Source organism: Phascolarctos cinereus, unplaced genomic scaffold, assembly GCF_003287225.1.
Source record: "Phascolarctos cinereus isolate Bilbo 61053 unplaced genomic scaffold, phaCin_HiC Scaffold_3;HRSCAF=262, whole genome shotgun sequence".
NCBI lineage: Eukaryota > Metazoa > Chordata > Mammalia > Diprotodontia > Phascolarctidae > Phascolarctos > Phascolarctos cinereus.
In genome coordinates this window covers 36,047,003-36,070,404 of record NW_027555736.1, presented here as the reverse complement: position 1 = coordinate 36,070,404, position 23,402 = coordinate 36,047,003, and the positions used below count along the sequence as shown (strand labels likewise).

Sequence of the window (23,402 nt, the reverse complement as noted above, 5' to 3'; positions counted from 1 at the left end):
ATGTCATGTGAAAGAACCAGCAGAAAGGTCACTTTGGCTGGAGCAAAGTGTGTGTGAAGGGGAGTAGTGTTTGGTAAGGCTGGAAAGGTCTGTGGGAGCCAGGCTGGGAAGGTCTTTTGTATTAACAGCCACTGGAGCCTATTTATTGAGTGGGGGCAGGGGGTGGACATGATCTGACCTATGCTTTAGGAAGGTCATGGTAGCAGCTCTGGAGAGGAGGGAGCACAAGGCATTTTTCTGGGCTAAGGGGATACAGACCTTAAAGAAACTAAATTGCCCCTTCCCTCAAGAAGCTTACACTCAACTGAGGAACACATGTTCACGGATAAGTAAGTACAAAAGATGTTGTTCAGTTGTTTTTCGGTCATGTCTGACTCTTTGTGACTGCTTTTGGGATTTTCTTGGCAAACATACTAGAGTGGTTTGCCATTTCCTTTTCCAGCTCATTTTACAGATGAGGAAACTGAGGCAAACAGGATGAAGTGACTTGTCCAGGGTCACATAGGTAGTAAGTGTCTGAGGCTGGATTTGAATTCAAGTCAAGAAGACCTCAGACCCTATACTCTCTCAACTGCACCAACCTAGCTGTCCCAAATACAAAGGATAGGGATTTATTTACACCACGCCTGTGATTTCATCAGTCTGAGCAGTCCTTCTAATTGTGAGGGTCAGTAACTTGTCTGCGACTTGTTTTAGAGTTGCCTGGCACATTAATAGAGAATCATACAGCATCAGAATTTGAACCCAGGACTCCTGATTCCCAGGCCAGCCACACATACACTACTCCAGAGGTGTCAAACACACTCAGGCCACTCATGTGCTGGTCCACAACACTCCCAAGGGCAGCCCAAACCAGATTAAACTGTAATTGGGAAATATTTACCGAAATACAATAAAATGCAATGAAGCATAGATAATGTTAGTATGTAGTTTTCTAGATCAATACATGACCTGCAGGGATCCCTAGGGTCAGTTTAGTGGCCCCTGTTTCTATCTGAGCTTGAACCCACTGGAATACAGCATGCTGTCTCTCCTCTGCAAAGTTATACAAAGGGATTCCAAGCCCTCAATGCCCGCAGGACTGTTGACTCCAGAAAGGAGACATGGGTTCCTTGTAAAGTCCTTGCACTGATTCAGTCACACAAGGACCCGCTGTGCCCTAGTGATGGAGGCTGGGGGGAAGGGGAGGGCGTGCTCGCTGCCTCTGGGTCTCTGACCTCGAGGATCTCTGTCCAAGTCCTTGGATTGCTGTTTGATTTCGAAATTCCCCTAAATCGCAAGTGCCAGACTGAGGCTTGGCCTAAGGGAAGAAGCCTTGAGCTGGGAATCAGAACTGGGTGGAAATCTTCCCCAGCCAGCTTATTGAACTGTGGGAACCTCAGAGTTGGAAGGCATCTCCAAGGGCCCCTGATCTGACCACACCCTGCAGGTGTCAGGAGGTACCTCCATTCCATCCCCAACAAGTGGGCAGTGGCCACTTGGAGAGCCAAGGGCAACTCGCCCACAATCTCCCTCTCTGAAAACTCCTAATTCTAACTGAATTAGGAGTCTCCTCACTCCTAATTCTACTCTTTGGGGCCAGATGAAGTAAGTCTGATCCTTCCCTGTGGCAGCCCTTCAGATCCCTGAAGACACAGGTCATGACTACTACCATATGGTACAGTGGAAAGAGTGCTAAGTCTGAGGACCCGGATTCAAATTCCGCCTCTGACATCGCCTGTTTTACCCTGGGTAAAGTCACCTCCCCGGCCATTAGTTCCTCATCTGTAAAATCAGAGGGTTGAACTTAACGACCTCAAAGTTCCTTTCCACCTCTAAATGTATGTTCGTCTCTAGATTAGATGCCACCGGGTCTCCAGCCAGTCCTCACGTGACATCATTTCTAGTCCCTTCACCATCCTGGTTATCTTCCCAGTCTGGACAGTCTTCACCTTCTTCCTAAAATATAGCTCTCCAAGCTGACTGTCATCCTCCTGCTGTGGTCTGGCCAGAGCAGAGGACAGCGGGGCTCTCCCTCCCTCCCCCTAGACACCGTGTTCCTATTAATGCAAGCTAAGTCCAAATTAGTTTTTGTTTTTGCTGGGCTGCCATGTTATTATACTATTGACTCACCGTGAGCTGCCCCCTGCTCACCCTCCGTCTTTTTTACCCAACGTGTTGTCTTATCTAACCACATCACCCGCCCTCATGTAGTGGGGCAGTTGATTTTTTTAGCCCAAGAATAATTTCATTCTTGAGGCTCCGTAATGGGGACAGTACTGTCTGTCTTGTCTCTTTCCCGGTTGTCTCCTAAAGATCCAGCAACACAATTATTTCTCCATCTGGGCCTCCTTGTCTGCATGGCCTTGCCCTGAACGGCTGGCTCCTTTTGTTGCCTTCCACGCTCGCATAGGCTATGACCTCTCTCAGCATTGTTTTAGATGTCTTTGCACTTCTTGGGAGAAGCTCTCAGGACCTCTGAAATTCTCCCGGGGATCTTTAGGAGGCCTCTTCTGCTGCTGGTGGCGCCGTCTAGAAATTTTATTTCACACATTGTGCACCCACGTAGACTTGTAAAATCTCATGGCTGTGAGGGACAAAGGAAGTCCCTTCTAGTTCAACCTCTTCATGTGACAGATGGAGAAACTGAGGCCCAATGAAAAGATGGGATTTCAATCAAGTAATTAATCTTTGTTGTTGTTTAATCATCTTCAGTCATGTCCAACTCTTTGTGACCCCATTTGGTGTCTTCTTGGGCAAGAAACTGAGGCAACCAGGGTTAAGTGACTTGCCCAGGGTCACACAGCCAGGGGCCAGATTTGAACCCAGGAAGATGAATCTTTTTGACTCCAGGCCCAGCACTCTATCCACTGTGACACCTAGCTGCCCTCCCTCTATGATGGATATACCAATACCAGTCATACATTCCTCACAGGGTTGGGGCGAATTTCAGAGTGAGATTATCCACGTGAAAGCCAGAAGGAATGTCTTGGAAACGAACTGAAGGAATTATAATTGTAATAAAATTTCAAATATCTGGAGACCAGCCTGCTAGAAGCTTCGGTTAAGTAGAATCAGTTTGCAATTGTTACTAGGCTTTGAAGGGAATCAAAGGCCAGAACAGCTGAGATCCAGAAGTTTACCCCAAAGCCACACTCCCAGGACAGATCTGGCAAGAAGAGACATAGGTTCAGATCCCTCCTGTTATACACTGGCTGTGTGGCCCTGGACAAATTGTTTAAACCCTCAGCGCTCCAGTCCCCCCTGCAAGACTTCAGTTACAGATAAATTGCTGACCGTAAGCGCAATCTCTGACTCTTTCTCCAAACCCACTCTCAGGCAGTCAGTAAACATTTATTAAAGCACCTACTATGTGCCAGGTATTGTGCTAAGCCCTGGGGATACAAAGGCAAAAGACAATCCTTGCCCTCACGGAGCTTACAATCTAACTGAGAATTCTGGTCCTGCACCACGATCCCGAGGTCCAGTCAGTGAAGAAATACTGTTTTGGGTCCTAGGCTCCATTGTCTAAGACACAAACAAGTGCCCTAGCGTTTTGGAAACACTTCAGTGTTTTGGAAAGGTTGATACAAAACAAGGAGCCGAAAAGACCTTCTATCACATTCCTGCAATCAGGGAGGCAAAGCGAGTGAGCTGGGGGGTGGGTGGGGAGGCAGCATCTGCTGCCATCAGCCTAGGGTGGGCACCAGCCTCTCTCCTCTGAGGCTGCCTGTAAGCGGTGGATAAAAGGGAGGGATGCCAGGACCTCGGGGCTGCTGCTCCTAAATTAGCCTTGACTGGAAGAAGAATAAAAGCCACATGGAGCCTGTTCTGGCACAGGCGTGTGCCCTTAGGGAATCTGTTACCTGGATAGCTTGGCTAGCACATCTGTGTTTACGTTCTCCTTTGCTTATGTGTATGCCTGGGGAAGTCTTATGTGATGGGCTGTGCTAGGAGGGCCTGGAAATCATCGGACCCAGGTCCAGAGCTGGAAGGGACCTCAGAGATTACCTGCCTATCCCCTTCGTTTTACAGAGGCCCAGAGAGATTGAGTCTGGGCCACAGAAACTACAAAAATCCTGGAAAATAGTATATCTGTGTCCCAAAGTTAGTGACAGCTGCCTTAGGCCCAGGAGCACCTGCCTCCCAGGGTTGTTGGAATAATTGTCAAGCGTCAAATGGAGTAATTGTGAAGTGCTTAGCACAGTGCCTGGCACAGTTATGATGGTGATGATGCTGTCCAATTATCAAAAATCTGTGATCTCAGTGAATGATAGCTAGCATTTACATTAATGCTTAAATGTGTGCAAAGTGCTTTGCAAATATTAGCTCATTTTATCCTCACAACAACCCTTCGAGGAACTTGTTATTATTATCATCATCCCCATTTATGATTGAGGAAACTGAGGGCAGACCAAGGTAAGGTAACTTTCCCAGGGTCACACAGCTAGCAAGTTTCTAGGCCTGGATTTAAACTTAGGTCTTCCTGACTCCAGGCCCCGAATTCTATCCACTGAGCCATGAAGTGTATGACCCATCTGTAACACATAATTAAATGTGTAAACCATATTAAATATATAAACCAGTCATTAAGTCTTACAGAATTACATGTGGCTCAGAGATGGCTAAGTGACTTAGAAATGGCCGCGGGGATGGTGTCAGGCAAGATTTCAACTCAAGTACCCCTGACCCTGAGTGCAGCACTCTACCCACCAGGCCACACTGCCTCGACAAATTAGAGTAACCCTCCCTTAGGTAGAAAATGTAATCATCTAAAGCCCTCCATTCCGCCCTGTCATTCTGATCCATGAAAGCCCACATGAATGGTGGCCTTCTTATCCTCAGGCTCCCAAGCATGAGTGAAACTAGCCAGGCCCATGCAAAGGGCCCCAGGTGAGCCGGGCCTGGGCTCTTGCCCATAGAAGCTTGTCATTCACGGGACCATTTGAAACAGGCCGCTATTTCCTGGGACCCTCTAGACCCCTGGTTATGGCCACGGGATGTCGGTCTTCTGCAATGGAGCATGAGTCCTCTTAGCAAGGGAAGTGGTAAAAAAAAAGTCCCCCAGAACACTCTCAGTCTGACACTGGAGCCCTCTGGAGCCTTTGGAGTTTTTGGTCAGGTCTGAGTCCGGTGCATTCCCTAGGTCACCCCAGCCCCTGATGTTTTGGGTAGCACCAGACTAGAGCTGGGCAGGGACTTGGTGAGGCAACCAGAGAAACAGCAGGAGGGGGTCTAAATGTCTAAATAACTTGTTATTCATTTGCAGACTGCATGGTGTAGTGGAAAGAATGTTGACCTTGGAGTCAGGAGACCTGGGTCCTAATGTTGGCTCTACCACTTAACAGCTGTGTGACCTTGAACAAATCACTTAGCCCCTTTAAGTCTCAATTTTCCCACCTGTAAACTGGGGATAATGCTTATACTGTATACTTCACAGGATTATGGTGAGAAAACCCCAGGTTTACATTCAGCTGGTTCTTATGAACTTGGGAAGACCTGAGTTCAAATCCTGTTTACAAGCTGTGTGACCCTGGATATAAAAGAACATAAAATGGGGGAAAATATTACATCTTTATATTCACTCATCTCTAAATTAATTTGAGCGTATCCTTCAATTATTTAAAGATATGATTTTGATAAAGGGTCCATCCATAGGCTTCCCCAGACTGCTTTAGAAAGGGGGCCAGGACCCAAAACAGGTTAAGAATCCTTGCAGGAAACCTTTAAGTATTAAATGGATTTAAGTGGGGGGAGGGGCAAGCACATCCTAATGGATAGAACTCTGTGTATGAATTTTGCTTTTGTGTGAGCTGTGCGACTCTGGGCAAGTCACTTAACTTAGCCTCAGTTTGCTCATCTATGAAATGAGCATAATAAAATCTGTTGTATCTGCTTCACAAGGAGGTTGTGAAGATCAAATGAGATAACGCATAAAAATGAACATTTATTTAGCACCTTAAGGTTTGCAACACACTATATGCATATATACACACATACATATGTATTAAATCTTATTCTCTTAGCTTATTATCTCCATTTTGTCGTCAGCAGGTCAACCAGGCATTTATTAAGCACTTACTGTGTGCCAGGCACTGTGCGAAGTGCTGAGGATACAAGCAAAGGCAAAAATCTGGTCTGACAGATATTTATTAAGCACCTACTGTATTCCAGGCACTATGCTAAGTTCCCAGTCTAATGGACAGAACTCATAGATGAGGAATCTGAAGCTCATTAAGGTTTAATGTAGTACATTACAGGGGAAAGAAGGCTAGATTTGGCGTCAGAGGACTTGAGTTTGAATCCTAGTTTTTCCATTTACTCCTTGTGCAACCCAAGACAATTAAGGGTCTTTGGACCCTCATCTGTAAAATGACAGGGTTGGACTAGATGGTGCCTGAGGTCCCTCCCAGCTGTAAATCTATGCTCCAATAACTTCTCTAGGGCCACACAGCTCGTATTCAGGATTTGAACTCAGGTCTTCCTGGCACTCCAGCTAAACCAGCACCTGGCTGAAGCACTCCATTGTGACGGTTCTTCTGCGAGGTGCCATCCTCTCTGAGAGGCTTGGGACCTTGGGCCTCCTTCGCTAAGCTGAGGGAAGAGCAGCCTGCCCCAAAGCCTGTGGTCTGGGATGAGTCTGGGCCCTTGGGCTCAGCTCAAGCTGCCTATTTGGACAGTGCTTTCTGAGTGTTTATTAGAAGAATGGGGGGGGGCCTACTCTGGGACAGTGATGGCCCCATGCCCTCCAGGCTTTTCCAGCATGTTTGCTGATGGAGAAGCTGTGTTGGAGGGGATTGGGAGACCCTGCTATGAAGGCTTTGAGGCAGACACCAGGTTTAGGTTTGTGGTTTGTTTGGTCTTTTTTCCTTCTTCAAGGCTCAAGAAGATGTCAGTGACTAAAAAATACATTAACCTAGATATCTGTTTGGAAGGTTACTATAGAAACCAGCTGAAGCTCAAAGGGGTTGGAGAGTGGAAATATGAGAAGCCAAAGAAGCTGGGGGAAACAGAGCTGAAGCGAAAGGCAGTCAACCACAGGGCTGTCTCAGCATCACTGAAGCAAAACATTTTATAGCCCAGGGGAGACTCTTGTTGCTGCTGGGGAAGGAGGGATGGGAAGATTCCCCACCTTTGCTTTTCATCCCCCGGGGCTACCTCCAGCTTTCTCAACAGGGGAGAAGTCTTTGCAAGCACCATTTACGGAGCAAGTACAGGCTAGGTGGTGTGCATAGAAGAAAGCCCTGAAAGGGGAGTCGGGAGCCCTGGGGCCCGCTCTCATTCCCATCCTTTAGGATTATGGGATTCTAGATTTAAGCCAGGAGGCATCATAGAGACTATCTGGTCCAAGTCCCTCGTTTTACAGATGAAGAAATGAGCCCAGAGGAAATAAAGTGGCTTGTCTGAGGCTACTTTTAAGGACATTTATTTTTCTGGATTGGACTTGTAATTTCAGTGGTATAAGCAGAGTTCTTCTACTGAGATCAATACCTGGTGGGCAGTTTACAACCTTAGGAAGCTGCCTGGGGACAAGAAGATGTGAGTGACCCGCCCACTGTCATCAAGAGAGAGGACATCTTCCTGGCATCAAGGCTAGCTTTTCATCCACTGCTCCATATGCCTAAAAATATACAGGTAGTAAGAGGCTAAGCTGGGATTTGAGCTCAGACAGACCTGCGCTAGGCCCTCAGACCTCCCCTCCCCCAAATCGAGGCTCACTCATCAGCTAGAGCAGCTACACCACAGGAGTCCCTGGAGAACATACTCTCACACACTCACTTTAATTCACTTCTTCAGGTTCACCATTGGCTCTCCTCCGATGGTCACCAACTCCATCTTTCTTCCCACAGCACTAACCCTCTCTCCTCCCCTCTCTCTGTGTTTTGTATATTCCATCCTTAATTCTGCAGAGGTCAGGTCTCCTCCCCCCATGAGGGACAATGAACACTAGCATCAAACGGACCTTTTGTAACTGCCTGTGGGAAGAATGTTAGATATTTGTATATATCTAACATGTATACGTATCTAATAGGTGGGCAGCTAGGTGGCACAGTGGATAGAGCGCTAGCCCTGAAGTTAGCAGAACCTGAGTTCAAATCCAGCCTCAGACCAAACACTTGACACTTACTAGCTGTGTGACCCTGGGCAAGTCACTCGACCCCAACTGCCTTAAAAGAAAAACAGACTACATACACATACCTATTATATATGTTTATACATATGTATAACACATGTGTCTATATACATATCAATTATTATAGATGTGTATGTATATATACACCTATATACATTTTCACAACAGCCCTCGAGGTAGCTGCTATTGGTATCATTAGTCCCATTTCGTAGATAGAGACACTGTGGCTCGGCATTCAAGAGACTAGTGAGTGTTGGATCTGAGATTAGAACCCAGGTCTTCTTGGCTTGTGGCCCAACATTCGTCTCCTATGCCACTTGACCTCTCAGTCTGCTTCTGTGACCTCTGAGTATAGCTGTCCTTGTACTAGATCCTGGGGGGGGGGGAGAAATGCCAGAAAAGATGGCACTGAAGCATTGCCCTGTCCTCAGGGAGCTCACAGTCTAGTTGAAGAGTACAGATGCACACCCGTGAACATTTAAAGAGTGTAACCAGGCACTATTTGACCAAGTGCCGTACCGTGTGATATTCAGGAGTCTGAGAAGAGAGAGGTCAGTGTGAGCAGATGTAGTCTGGGAGGATTTTCTGGAGGAAGTCCAACTTCAACCTGACCTTGAGGGGTGAGTCCTACTCAGCCACACAGGAGGAGAGGGGCGGCATTTTTGGAAAGTCAGTTGTTAGTGAGCCTGTGAAAGAAATGTGGAAAGAGCACACGTCCTGGGTTCGAGCCTGTTCTGCCATTTACCACCTGTGATGTCTTGGGTTAACCATATTTATCAGTCTCAGTTTTGGAATCTATACAGTGAAGGGCTGGACTGAATGATCTTGGAGGCCCCTTCAAGCACTAACAGTCTAAGAATCCCTGATTCGCTGGAACCTCTGAGAAGCAGCAGCTGCTGCTCAAAGCCTGTCTCTGCATCTTTGTCGCCTGTTTACCTTATCAGAACATCGTAGTTTTGGAGTTAGAAGGGACCTGTTTTACAGATGAGGAAGCTGAGAGAAATAGAGTGACTAGCAAATGTCTGAGGTGGGATTTGAACCCAAGTCTTCTGGACTGCAAGTTCATTGCCCCGTCTGCGGCTGGCTCCAGGCTTGTAGAGTGATATAAGTCCTTAGTGATCTGTGAAGAGTCCATGGAGTTGGTTGGGGTCCTCGGGTGCCTAGGGCTGATGGCGTCACCAACGGCCCCTTTAAGCCAAGGGTTGAGTTTTCCCCGAAAGTGAGCATGCCTGCAAGGCCCAGGAAACCAGGATTGCTTTGGGTGGGGAGCCTGTGGATGCCTCAGCATCCCAATCTATTACATCCATCCCTGGATGGAGACCAGATGGCCACCCCTTCATCATCACAGAAATAGTCAGGCCCTGTGGCAGGGGTGTGGGTGGATCAATGGGGCACTGTCATCTGAAAGGGCAGGGCAGGGCACTGCTCCCTCTCTGGAGCTGCTCGCCACCTCCCCTCAGCCACACCCATTGTATTGTCTGTCCCGGGAACAGAGAGCCCATGTCCTCAAGTTCTATGGGTCCTTGTCCCCTGTTCTCATGAAAGTGTGGCCAGGACAGGAAGATGAGAGGTCATGAGAGAGAACTTGCCTCCCTACACATCCGAAATCTTCCAGAGAGTCTTTAAAAATCTCTAATAAATCAAGGGACAATAATAAAACAATAGGGGAAAAAAAGACACATCAAAGCGTGAAACATCATGAATAAGAACGTCAGAAACAAAGGGAGACTTTCCCCGAGACAATAAAGTGGTGAACAAACACATTGCAAGAATTAAGGGAAGGAACTGACAAAAATAAAATTGGAAGGAGAAAGAAGGAGCCAGACCTGGAGTGAGGGAAGGGGGAGGGGCAGAGCACTGGTTTCCAGTCAGAGGCCCTGAATTTCAATCATGGCTCTAGGGCACCTTGGGGCCTAACCTCTCTGGGCCTCAGCTCCCTCTTGTGCAAAATATGGAGAGTCCGTGGTGGATTATAGGATGAGATGATGGTGAAACGCTATAGCTTAGAAAACAGAGCCCTCCTTCATGGTACCCGTCTCCCCAAATAAAACTAGACATGCATTTTTGCCGGTGGAACACGACCCATTTCTGGGCCTCCTACCCCCTTCTAGTCACCCCCAGTAGGTCAGTTAAGTAAAATGAGCTGTGTGACTGGGGAATGGCTAAACCAATGTGGTACGTGAGTGCATTGCAATCTTAGTACCCTGTAAGAAATGATGTGTAAAATGGAGACAGAGAAGCATGAGAAGATCTATATGAACTGATGCAGAATGAAAGACGGAGAGCCAAGAAAACCAAATAAACAGTGACTAAAGCAGAATGTAAATGGAAAGAGTCATCCCCCCAAAACCAAAAGCAAGTGTTGGAAAATAATAAAGAACAAGCCTGGCCCCAAAGAAGAGAGATGAGGAAATAACCCTATCCCCCCAACCCACTTTTTTCCAGAGGTAGGAGGTACATTGCAGACCTCTACAATATATTCGTCAGTTTTACTGATTTTCTCTTCATTTTTGGCCTTTGATAATAATAATAGCTAGCATTTCTAGAGTGCTTTAAGGTTTGCAAAATACTTTATATATGTTGTCTTATTTGATGGTCACAACAACCTTGTGCTATAGGTGATATCATTCTTCCCACTTTACAGATGAGAAAGATGACCTGATAGCACAACAGATGATAGTTTTATGTGACCTTGGGGCTTAACCTTTCTGGATGAAATGAGTTCAGATGTGACCTTAGATTCTTACTAGCTCTGTGACCTCGGGCACCTGAAGTTTATGTGAAGTGGGGAGGGAAGAGGTGGGAACATGGGAGCTGTCAAGTACGAACCAGCAAGTGCTTGATGAGGCCACGGCTTCCCTGGAGACTGTGCCCTTTGATCTGCCATGCCAGCTCAAGAGTTGGGCATCACCAGGACTCCTGCAAATGGTGGTCTTGCTTTATTTCTGTATCATCTGAAGCAAAGTAAACTGGAGGAATTGGGGCTCTCAGGGAGCCAGTCCTGGTGTTTGTTGGGCACTGGGGCCCTTGGAAGGATGCATCGATTCGTTTCATTGCTTGATTTCCGAAGCTCCCACTTCCCTGCTTGCAGCACAGAAAGCATCTTTTCCAGGGAAGCAGCAGGAAATGAGGGAGCTGAGACAGTCAGCATTTATTATTAGCGTTTATTAAGTGCCTGCTACGTCCCAGGCACTATACTAAGCACTGGGTTAGAGCGGGGCCAGGGTTGCTCTGGCTTTGTCCCCATATCTCTGTTTAACCTCTACTGGGAGCCAAGGGGATGCTTGCCAAAGTGTCTTCCAAGCTGGGGCAGGGAATGGGGGAGGGGAGGGGGAGACTAATGAAATACTGGGCTTTTCTTTCTTGGCCCCAACTTCTCAGGTCATGATCTGTGGCATCTTAAGCATCCTTGCAGATTTCTTTGGAAAGTTTTCTAAACAATTGCCTTTCCCTCTCTGGCTTCCTCTCCCCTCCCCCTCTTCTCCCTGGGCTGGGCCTCTGGAGCCAATCCAGATGTGGAACCAAGGATGTGGACTTGGTTGCAGATTCCTGGACCCACGTTTTATTTCTCTGTTGGTTCTTGGAAGGACTGTCACCCCAGATCCCCCACCCCTTCCCCTGCCGCACCAGGAAGGAAGCCGAGGCTAATGGGAACCTCAGCTGGGACCTTGCAGGCTTTGACTAGTGAGATCTTGCCTTTCACTAGAGGGGAAAGGAGTCCTGATCTGATTCCCCACCCCCATCCCTTTTTTTTAATGTTCTCTCCCTCCTCAGTTTATCTTACCTTTATCTATCACGTGTTGTATTCTCTGGTGGAATGTAAGCTCCTTGTGGACAGGGATTGTATGGTTTTTGTCTTTGTATGCTCAGCCCTTAGCACAGTACCCAGCACACAGAAGGGTCTCAATAATCACTTGTTGAATTTAATTGACATTTGCCCCCATGTTCCATGTGAATTCTGAGATGACCTTCAGACTTAGGAAAGTGAACTGATGCCCAGATGGCTGCATTCCATGTAAGAGGGAGTAGGAGGGGAACCCTGGACACTCAGCCTGGTGGCCTCTTGAATTTTCTTAGCAAATATTCAACAAAGTGCGCTGTACTTGGTGTTTAGGGGTTGGAAGCAGTATTATGTTATGTAAGATGGGGTCCCTTCATGCATCATACAGAGCGATAGTCCTAGATGCCAGGATCTCCAAGGGAAGCACCAGGAAAGGCTGCGGATGTTCAGGCGTGATCTGGGCCACGTGGGAAGGTGGGACAGGGAGAGGACATGAAAGCGTCATGGAGGAAGTGGCTGGGGATTATCAGTGGATCTGAGTATGGTCCAATAGAGAGAGCATTGGATCGGGAGTCAGAGAACCTGGGCTCCATTCCAAGCTGAATGTTACTTTACCTTGTCTGTAAAGTGGAGATGATGATCCTTGCTCTACCTACCTCATGGGGCAATTGAGGGGAATGGATTATGACCTGGAGAGTTGAAGCCAAGAAACACAAGCTCAGAATTTCATTAATCTCCCCTTCTACTCTCCTCATTCCCTGCACCAGCTTGGAAGACACTGGCAAGAATCCCTTTGGCTCCTAGTAGCATCTAAACAGATATATGGAGACAAGACCAGAGGGACCCTGGCCCTGCCCTAACCCAATGCTTAGTATAGTGTCCAATACATAGTAGGCACTTAATAAATGCTCACCAATTGGTTTGTGAACCTTAGGACACTCTAGAAATGAGTCAGTATCATTTTGTTTTGTTTTGTTTAGGCAATTGGGGTTAAGTGACTTGCCCAGGGTCACACAGCTAGTAAGTGTCAAGTGTTTGGTCTGAGGCCGGATTTGAACTCAGGTCCTCCTGACTTCAGGGCCGGTGCGCTGTCCTCTGCGCCACCTAGCTGCCCCAAGTCAGTATCATTTTGAAGGAGCTGTAGGCTTTTTATATATGGAAGCAGGCACAATTGGGGTCAGGAGAGGGGATTATTTCGAGGAAAGCCTGTGATATAGTCAGTCAGCCAATAAGCGTTTATTCATTTAACTTAAAACAAAAGTATCTTTTGCTCCTCCTGGGATTAACAGAGATATTCTTCCCAGCACAATGATTGTTATGTATATTCCTTAAGGCTTTTGTGTTACTCAGAAACAGGTCAGTCATAGGGGAACCAAAAAATGAGACTGTACCTTTAAGCAGTGGCTCATCTTTTTTACGGAGATGGCTCACTAGATCGATTTTCAGGTTCCAATTCAAATTAAATTACCTAATTACAGAAGTGAAATTCGAATGGAAACTAATAAGGGAATCTAAAAATTACAGATCCCAAAGCCATCTTATGTTGGAGAAGGCATTTCAGAGTTAGAAACTGAATCTTCTACAGATCTAATGCTGGATAAGAAAGTGTTTCTTTACAGATAATTATAGAATAAGTGGGTTTTGCCCAAGGAAAGGAAAAAGGGAAAATACTAGCTGTTTCTTGTCTCTTATGTGCAAATAAATCCATCTGGTAATTGGAAAGAAATGGAACAGGCACTGTGCTGAGTACTCGGGTCCAAAAGGAGTCCCACTCTGCTGGGCACTAGGGATGCAGTCAGACATGAAAGGGTTCCTGCGCTCAGGGACCTGATATTCTTGGGTGCTGGCAGGATCTTGTCCAATCTGGCTGCAGCAGAAGTTTGTTTGGGGGGAGCCGTGTGATGGCTACCCTTGACCTCCAGGCCGACTCTGTATTCTCCACTGGGCTTTTATAACCTCCCAGGTTCTGTTAAAAGCAGGCTGGTTCTAGAGAACCATTTCAAGCAACACAGGGAGGAATAATTGGGAAGAAAAAGGGCCCACACTTCATGTGGGAATGTAGTGTGCTTGGGGACAGCCATTGGCTGTGTGACTCATAGGGCTGGGGACTGCCACTTGCTGCCTTATTCAGGTGTTCAGTCTCTGGGATATCAGATCACAAAGATGAGTGCCCACAAACCGAGAGTTCTTTCTTGTTGGATAATGGACCAACAGAGCAGCATCCTTCCTCTGGATGGAGCTCATGTTCCTCCCCTCCACCTGCCCACTACCACCTAGGTGGTGCCCAGAAGGGGCAACACTCACTTTGTTGCACTAGGAGAAAACTATCTAGGTAATGAGGCTCTCTAGAGTTATACACTCTGCAGTTGTCCTGTCTCAGCTGGGTCTCTGGCCCTGAGGCTGAAGACAAACAGAATCTTAGGATATCAGATCAAGAAGGGACCCAGAGACCATCTGGAAAGCTGATTCCTTTCCTTCTGCCTCCACGGGCTGTTGTTGTTCTAATCTGCTGTTTCTCTTCTCTTTTCAGCCGAGGATGGGGCCTGTGCCTGGATGACCCACCCGCTAATGATGTGATTGACTTCCCCATCGTCCCTCCCGGTGTCCTCTATGATGTGAGCCATCAATGCCGCCTCCAATACGGGGCCTATTCCACCTTCTGTGATGACATGGATGTAAGCCAGACTGACCCTCAGGAAGCTATCAGTCAGCAGAGAATCGGGGGCCCTGGGGTTCTGCAAGCTGCTGGGCACAGATGAGATGGGGAATGGGACGGAGGGACCTGGGTCAGGAGAGGGTAGCCTCTGAAGGGGCAAAATAAGGACCGGGAGCCTCCTTGACATGAGCAGATCTAAATCTGTTTCTGTTCAAGACTTTTATATAGAACCAGGGTTCCTTGCCTGGGTCCATGGACGTATTTTCTGGGAATCTGTGATCTGAGAAAAAAATTACATTTTAATTTTCACTAACCTTTTACTGAAATTTCATTCAATTGTTTAAAAACATTATTCTGAAAAGGAATCTGTAATAGACTCAAAGGTGAAGTGTCCAGGATATAGGTTATTGCGGGTATTGTAAACTGCTGGAGGGCTAGTGATTTGGGGGGCTAGCCCAGAGCCAAAAATGTTTTTTACATTTTTAAGTAAAGTTTTATTGTATTTTAAAATGTAGAAATAATTGTTATCTCCATAAGTGATTCAAAACCAGTCTGTAACCCAGTTTGTGACTCATTCTTGGAGTAAGTGGGGGGTAGGGAGGAGATGGTAGTTTTGGGTAGGAAAAACACAGTCCCCAGTGAGTCTGCCCTGAATGTCCTGATGCTTAATTATTCATCAGGTGCCTTTGAGCAGGCCAGTCCCCACTACTACCCATGCTGTAGAGAAATTAGGGATAGGGGATAGAAAGGGAAGAGAGAGGAAGAATGATGGAGAAAGAGCCTCAGATTTGAAATCCAAAGGCCAGGGTCAGAAGTTTGCTTTTTCCCACTTGCCATGAGATCCTCTCTAGGTCCGTGCCCTCCCACGTCATTTGGAGGTGCCTGATTACTTCTCCATAACCTTGAGTGAATTACTCCCTCTCTGTCGGCCTCAGTTTCCTTTTCTGGGAAGTGAAGGAGGTTGGGTTCAGTGATCTCTTGGGTTGGTTTTGATGCTCTCAAAGGGCTCGATTGGCTCTAAAATCCCATGATTCATTTCTATTCAGTGCTTACCTACTATGTGCTCAAGCCTCTGCCCAGCTCTCCTGTGGGGGAAACCGCAGAAGGAGACTCAGCCCCTTTCCTTTGAGAGCTACTGATATAGATAGGGGGCAAAACTTATCAGATACATCAACAAACTTTATTAAGGACCTACTGTGTTTCAGGCAGTGTGCTAGGTGCCATAAATACAAAGAGGCAAAAAAAAAACACACTCCCTGATTTCAAGGAGCTGCTAGGCTACTGACCAGCGTGTGAAAATGACAACTAACCATAGGTGGTCATATATACCTTAAGAACTAAATGGTGAGTTAGAGATTACAAATGTAGGAGAGAGGGAGACCATGGAGGGATGAAATGGGCAGGGAAGTTTTTCTGGAGAAGAAGAGCCTTGAGCGGGGCCTTGAAGGATGGGACAGTAGGAGAGAGGAAGAAGGAGAGTAGGCCAATAAATAGTCTGGCCACTCTGAGACCTGGCACCTTGAGCTACTTCCTACTGCTTTCTTGTTCTCCTCAGAATGTCTGCAATACTCTGTGGTGTTCAGTGGGGACCACCTGTCACTCCAAGCTGGATGCTGCTGTGGATGGCACCCGATGTGGTGAGAACAAGGTAGGCCGGCAGGTGTGGGCACGGGCAGCGGGAGGAAGGGAGATGGTGGTGTGGACTGAGTTGAGTGGGAAGGCCTCAGAGAGAGGGTCTCCTGGCCTCGTGTCCAGAATACAGAGGATGCTTCCCCCAGTCAGTTTCAGGAAGCAGGGTCACAGAGTAAAGCATCCATAGCTTCAGGTCTTTGCCACCGTTCATGGGATTAAAGAGGAGGCTCCTCCATTAATCTAGGGAAGAGGCCTGTGGCCCTCACGGCACGTTGCTTTGTCCTTTCACACTGAAGCATCATGGGACAAAGTGGAAAATAAACCAAAGAGAAGCTGGCCCAAATCTACCTCTGATCGCCCCAGGTCAGCTTGGTGCCTTTGGGTATCACCTTGCCATGGAAGGGCCTGTGCCATGACCATGGCCATGCCAGGGAGCTGAATTTTGACACACTGAATCTGCTCCCCCAAAGCCTCCTCTGCTGGCTCTCCCGTCAGGGAAATTTCTGCACTAGGGTTAGTAAATGCCAGGTGGCATTCCTCCTCCTTTCAGAGGAGAAGGGCAGGATTTGGAGAACATTCCCTATGAGTATTAGGGGGCTAGAGAAAAGGGTAGAACTCTTCCCCGCTGCCCTTAGGTGCACAAGACCTCTGGCCCAAGCCTGCCCTCCCTTCTGAGTACCCTCTATCCTGGACCTGATCTCAGCTTGGGGGAAAAGACTCAAAGAACTAATTCACATGAACGTGTTCATGAGGGATAAAGGCGTAATGTGCACCTTAATCCAGAAGAGTAACAATGACAAGGTTCTTGGTACCATGACAAGCTTGAGTAGGTGCTTTAGAAATAGATGAATATTCCCTGCCCCTTCCAGTAGAACCTTCGCCTGTAACAAATAGAGTTAAAACAGATCATCACACTGCACCTCTCAGCCAAGGCACCATCTTGCACCCTCTCTGCCAAGTGGAAGGAGGCATCATAATTTGGAAATGGAGCAATCTTGTTTTCCTCTGTAGTATTATGATCATCATGCAAATTGTTCTTCCCTACCCCTCCATTTTCCCAAGCGCTGGCCCTGTTTTTAATTAATTCCCTGCCTGAGGAAAAATAAGTGGCTATTGACAAAGTCACGCTTGCCTTCTCCCTGGGATGCTGTCATAGGAGATGTGGCCTTTCTAGCTCCTCTCTGCTCACCTACGCCCCCTTCTCTCTGTGTTTATCCGCAGTGCAGTGATTCATACACTAATTTTGTTTGTCTTCACTATAGTGTGTGTGTGTGTGTGTGTGTGTGTGTGTGTGTGTGTGTGTGTGTGTAGTGTGTGTAGTGTGGGCTTCGTAGTTCCCCTTCTTTCACATAACAGACACCCACTTACCTATTTTGCCTATATATAGGGCTGGCTCCATCTACCACCACCACTCCTGTCTCCCTTTCATAACCAGCACTGCCCCCAGTGTCACCAGCTTCTACCCATTTAACACCTTCAGCCGCCCTTCACTTTTTCCCTCCAGGGGTGACTGGGATCCATATGGGAGCTCACCCCCTTGCACTTTGTTCTCAGGGTATGCTCCACATTGCTTGAGAGAGATACTACCACCAATGGGATTGCCCTCCATAGTTCTCTGTCATCCCCACACCCACTCTGGGAAGCTAGACAGCTGCTTCAGATATACCTCACCCAGCTCCCCCCAGCCCATCCCTATCACCCTTTCTAACAGTGTTGACAGCCTTTCAAAGATACCACATATGCCCAAGAGCTATCTTCTGGCTGGGAGTTTGATATGCAATTATATACGTCAACCCCATGCCAGCACTGGACTGCTGAGGTAATTGGCAGACTACGTGATAGTGGGAGAAACTCCCCTACGCAGCCATGTGTTTGGGGACATCAGGGTCCGATGATCCCTGACCCAGGCATGCCTGAGCGAATGGGGAACATCCAGAAGGGCCAGTTAAGGATGGAGGTGGCATTGTGCTTGTCCTCATGGAATGATAAGCTTAAGTCCTGAAGGTCATCTTGTGCAACCCACTCATGTCGTGGATGAGGAAACTGAGGCCCAGAGAGTAAGTGATTTAATACCCCCAGGTGTATGTAGGCAGGAAGTGTAGACCAAAGAGTTCTGTTTGACTCCAAATGCCATACTGTTTTGGTATTCTCTGTGCCCAAGACCTCAGGCCTCTTGCAGCAGGGCCCGGCCCACGAGAATTCTCTGGAGACACATAGAGGGAGACATGCCCCCTGACACATAGGGAAAACCATCCAAGTGACCAGGTCCTCTCAAGCTTCCTTATTTGGCTGCAGGGACCTCCCCTGAGTCTCTTGCCCAGAGGCCAAGGACCTTCAGGATCTTAGCTGGTCAGAGCAGGAAGGATCCACAGAAGGGACCTAGTCTAAACTCTTCATTTTTCAGATAAAATGACTGAGGCCCACCAACAGGAATATCTTAACTTGATTATGGTAGAGCTGGGACCAGGGCTATACCTAGGGTGGGGCAATTGGGCCTTTGTCCCAGAGTGCCAAAATTTAAAGGTTACTGACAGCATTTGTACTCCTATGTTAGGTAGAAATAACGGACTTTAGAAACTAGTCAGCAAGGACATTTAATTAAAATAAGAAGTTACCAGATGGTAAGCTTCTTTCCCCAGCTGGCTGTGCCCTTAAGTGAAAACTCTGGGGACCCCCTGACTCTATCCTGTGCTTTCTTCCTTAGTGGGGTGGCCACATCCCTTCTGACTTTGGGTTCCATGGTCTGTGTATCCCCCCAGGAGCACCAGAGAGGAGACTTGTATCACTAGCTATGAGGTTTTTACGTGGAATCTCCCAACATCTTCCCTCCACCCCCAAATGAATTCTGCGTTGGCCTACTCAAGATGCATTTATTGGCTCTTGGCCCAAGGGCCAGAGTCATTCTCTCTGGCTCTGCTCTTACCTTACCTTTTTGTTTTCTTTTAAAAATAACTACAACTTTCTATTTACTCCCTAACCCCAATAGAACCCTCCCTTATAAGTAGTAAGTATAACTAGTAAGTAAAACAAATCACTGCATTGGCCATATCTGACAACACATGCCCCATTCTGCTCCCTAGTCTACCACCTCTCTACCAAGAGATGAGAAGATGTCAGCATTCTGAAGGGTTTTGGTTTTGGTTTTCTTTATGTGATTTATTGTTAATTATTCTCCTATACCTGTTTACCCAAGCACCGGTCTCGTCTTTAATCCCCAGCCTGAGAACGACTGGGCCTGGACAGTTGGGTGTCTCTCCCGGAGATGCCACCTCTCCGGCTCCTCATGCTCACGTGTGCCCTTCTCTCTGTGCCTCTCGGCAGTGGTGTTTCAACGGGGAGTGTGTGTCCGTGGGCTTCCGGCCCGATGCTGTGGATGGAGCCTGGGCTGGCTGGAGTTCCTGGTCCAGCTGCTCCCGAAGCTGTGGCGTGGGCGTGCAGAGTTCGGAGAGACAGTGCAGCAACCCCACGTAAGAGCTGGGCTTTGCTTTGGGGGGCGGGGGTGATGGAAGGAGGGGAGGCATGCCATGCCACTATGTTCCATAATCACTGGTGTGGGCAGTCCCTCCACCAGGGCTGATTGCAGCCTCTTGGTATCTTCTCCATTCGTGTGCATCTTGTCTGTGCCCTTTTCCGTTAATCGCAGGATCCCAGATCCTGGGCTGGAAGGGGTTTGAGGCCATCTAGTCCAGCCCCTCCCCCCATTTTACAGATGAAGTCATCAAGACCCAGTTTGCTCAAGGTCACCCAGACAGTAAAAGGATGGGTTAGACGAGACACTCCCCAATATTGCTTCCAGCTATAAATCCCACAATCCTGAGAACTGTCTAGAATTCTCTGGATCATCTCTCAGCCCGTTGATGGGCCCCCGTTCACAATTTCTGGTCCAGACTTCTCTGCTTTGTTCACTTAACAAGGATTTATTAAGAAGCATGCTTACCTTGTGCCTTTCCCCGTGCTGGGTCCTGTGGGAGGTAGGATATGGGGAAGAAAGAGATGCTGTGAGACAGGATTGACGTGCAGGAAACAGAATGACATAGAGGTGGGGCTGTGCGTGGTGGTCATGGACTAGTGGGGAAAGACAGAGGAGCTGATACAGAAGGTCTCACTTGGGAAGGCCTCCTGGAGGAGATGGCCACCACAAGGACTTGGCCTCCTAGCACCAATGCCCACCATCTTGTCTAGTGGCTGTAGATGTGGCATCTTGGAGTCTGGCCCCTAACTCTATCTTTTGGAGGTAGCAGAAAAAACACTGGGCTACGACTTAAGGGCCTTGGATTCAAATCTCACCTCTGATCATTGCAACATGTGTGACCTGTGTCTCAGTTTTTTCATCTGTAAAAAAAAAAAAAAGAGAGGGACTAGATGACTTTTCAGGTCTTGTGACCCACTCTGCTAGAGATGCATTCTTTTTTTTTTTTTATTAATTAGTTTATTTTTACTTTTCAACATTCAACTCCATAAGCTCCTGAGCCTTAAATCCTCTCCCCCTCCCTCCCCAAGACAGCATGTAATCCGATATAAGCTCCACATACACATTCCTTCACACACACACACAAACATATCTTCACACCAGTCATGTTGCAAAGAAGAACCAGAACCAATAGGAGGAACCACAAGAAAGAAGAAACAAAACAAAACAGAAGGAAAAAAAGAGTAAAAAGTGAGCTCTGATCTGCACTCAGACTCCGCACTTCCCTCTCTGGATGTGGACAGCGTCCTCCATTGTGAGACTTTCAGAGATGTCTCAGATCCTTGCACCACTGAGAAGGGCCAAGTCCATCAGCTAGCCACTGCACAACGCAGCTGCCAGTGTGAACAATGCTCCCCCCGGTCCAGCTCCGCTCATCTCACCCAGCACCAGTCCATACAAGTCCCCCCAGCTCCCTCCGAAGTCCACCTGCTTATCATTTCCCACAGCACAACAGTATTCCCTTACATTCACACACCACAACCCGTTCAGCCATTCCCCAACTGATGGTCATCCCATCAACCTCCAACCCTCAGTCACCACAGGAAGTGCCGCTATCAATATCTTTGTACATGTGGGTCACCCTCCCAGCTCCGTGGCCTTTTTGGGATACAGCCCCAGAAGTGGCACCGCAGATGCATTCTGTGACCGGGGTGAGTCAGTTCCCGTCTCTGGTCCCCAGTCTGCCTTGGGTAAGTGACTTGACCTCTCCAGGCCTCAGTTTTCTCATCTGTAAAACACAGTATAGTGGACAGAGCAGTAGACTTGGAATCATGAAGACCTGGGTCCAAATCCCATCTTGGATATCTACTAGTCCTGTGATAATGAACAACTCACCTGACCTTCTGGACCTCAGTTTCCTCATCTGTAGAATAAAGAGGTTGATCTCAACAGACTCTGAGACAGGGGACCTAAACTCTGTTTGAGTGTCAGACCCCTTTGGCAGCCGGATCCCCACGTGTTGTTGCCTACAATTCTTAATGGAAAGAAGCAGTGAATCCTTGTAAGACTTCTCCCATCTGAGTTTAAAGACCCCTGAAATCTGTCCCAGACCCTAGGTGTAAGCTCTCTTCCAAACCTAATCATAACAGCTCTTATGTAGCTGTCATTGGAGAACCTGAGGGTTTACAAAGAACTTTATAAGCATTTTCTAATTTGAACCTCACCCCAATCCAGGGTGGAAGATGCTTTTAGTTTCCCCGCTTTACAGATAAGGAAACTGAGGCAGACAATAGTCACTGAACCTCAGTTTCCTTACATGACTTGTCCGGGGTCATACAGCTTCCTGACTCCAGGTCCAACACTACGCATAGGGAGCCACTGAGCTGCTTGATGTTAGGCTTATGATACTAGAATCTTTTGGGTTCCTGTTCAGTTCTAAATCTAAATCCCTGTGATTGCTAGGATCCCACCTGGGGATTAGATAGGGTAATCTCTCAGGACCCTACCTTTGGAGTAGGGAGGCTCTCCCTTTTCCTTGGCCCTCATCTGTCTCTCTGTTTGACACACAATGACTCCTGATTAGGCCAGGCAGGAAGTGCTGGAGATAGGCTTCGGAGAAAAGGCTTGACAGTCAGGGCTGAAGGCCGTCAGCCCTTCAACAAAGGCTGCCCTTCCCCCTCTGGTCCATCCTGGGCCAGACTCTGGCGCCCTAAGCCCCCTGGGAGCAGGCTGGGTGGCCTTTATCTCCCTTGGATTCCAGAGGCCACACATCCATTATAGCTTGTGTTTTAAAGCAATGACGCCGGCGTTAATCTGCTCAGTGTTCGTCCATGGGTATGAAGGGCTTTGGCTGGGTCCCTGGAATGTCACCTTCCCCACATCCTGAAGCCATTTTTCTCCCCTCACTGTTGGTCAACATTCGCAAGTCTGTGCTCTGTTTATGTCCTGCCTTCCCACTATGAGATCTCAAGATCTCCAGAGCTGGGCTTTATGCCTCCTGGGATGTGAACAAGCTGAGAAGGCCCTTGGGAAGCCTCCTGGACTGGGAGGGAGGAGACCTGGGCTCTCATCCCAACCTGCCACGACCCCAGCCACTCACTATGGGACTGAGACTCAGTTTCCCCAGATGGCAAGCAGAAGGGTTTGGCTGGATAATCTTCAAGGTCCCTCTCAGCTCTGTCATTCAGAACTGTATGAGTTGACCTGAGTTGAGAACTGTATGAGTTTGACCGAGGCCAAAGAGAGGAAGAGATCTGCTTTGAGCAGCAGAGTCAGGACTTGGACCCAAGGCCATGAAGAACCTTCATCACAGCAGGCAAGGTAGTGAGTGGTGAGGCAAAGACTCACGGTCTTTGTCTTCTCTCCCATCATTTTGGTCTCAGTTCAAGGATGAATCAACTGAGGTCTGAAGGAGCCTTTGAAGGGAGCTCCTTCCTCTCTCCAGCTTCAGCACTTCCCTGAGGCCACTTTTCTTTTCTTTCTTTCTTTTTTTAGGCAGTTGGGGTTAAGTGACTTGCCCAGGGTCACACAGCTAGTAAGTGTTAAGTGTTTGGTCTGAGGTCGGATTTGAACTCAGGTCCTCCTGACTCCAGGGCCGGTGCTCTATCCACTGTGCCGTCTAGCTGCCCCTCTGGAGGCCACTTTCCTCCAAACACGCGTGGAGGACACAGTGCAAAGAATACCGACTCTGGAGTCAGACAAGTCACTTTGGTTGCATCTAGGTGGCACAGTGCACAGAGTGCCAGACTTGCAGTCAGAAAAACTTGATCAAGAATCCTGCCTCAGATGCTTCCTAGCTATGTGACCCTGG

At 47.8% G+C, this 23,402-nt stretch overlaps 1 protein-coding gene across 1 annotated transcript in view; it reads left to right on the top strand.

Annotated features, from left to right (window-relative positions):
• ADAMTS7 (ADAM metallopeptidase with thrombospondin type 1 motif 7) overlaps nucleotides 1–23,402 on the top strand; it is a 168,891-nt gene that overhangs the window by 71,441 nt on the left and 74,048 nt on the right. Inside the window, 3 exon segments of the mRNA XM_020975991.2 lie at nucleotides 14,425–14,569; nucleotides 16,106–16,198; nucleotides 19,504–19,649. Coding sequence (XP_020831650.2) covers nucleotides 14,425–14,569; nucleotides 16,106–16,198; nucleotides 19,504–19,649 — 384 coding nt within the window.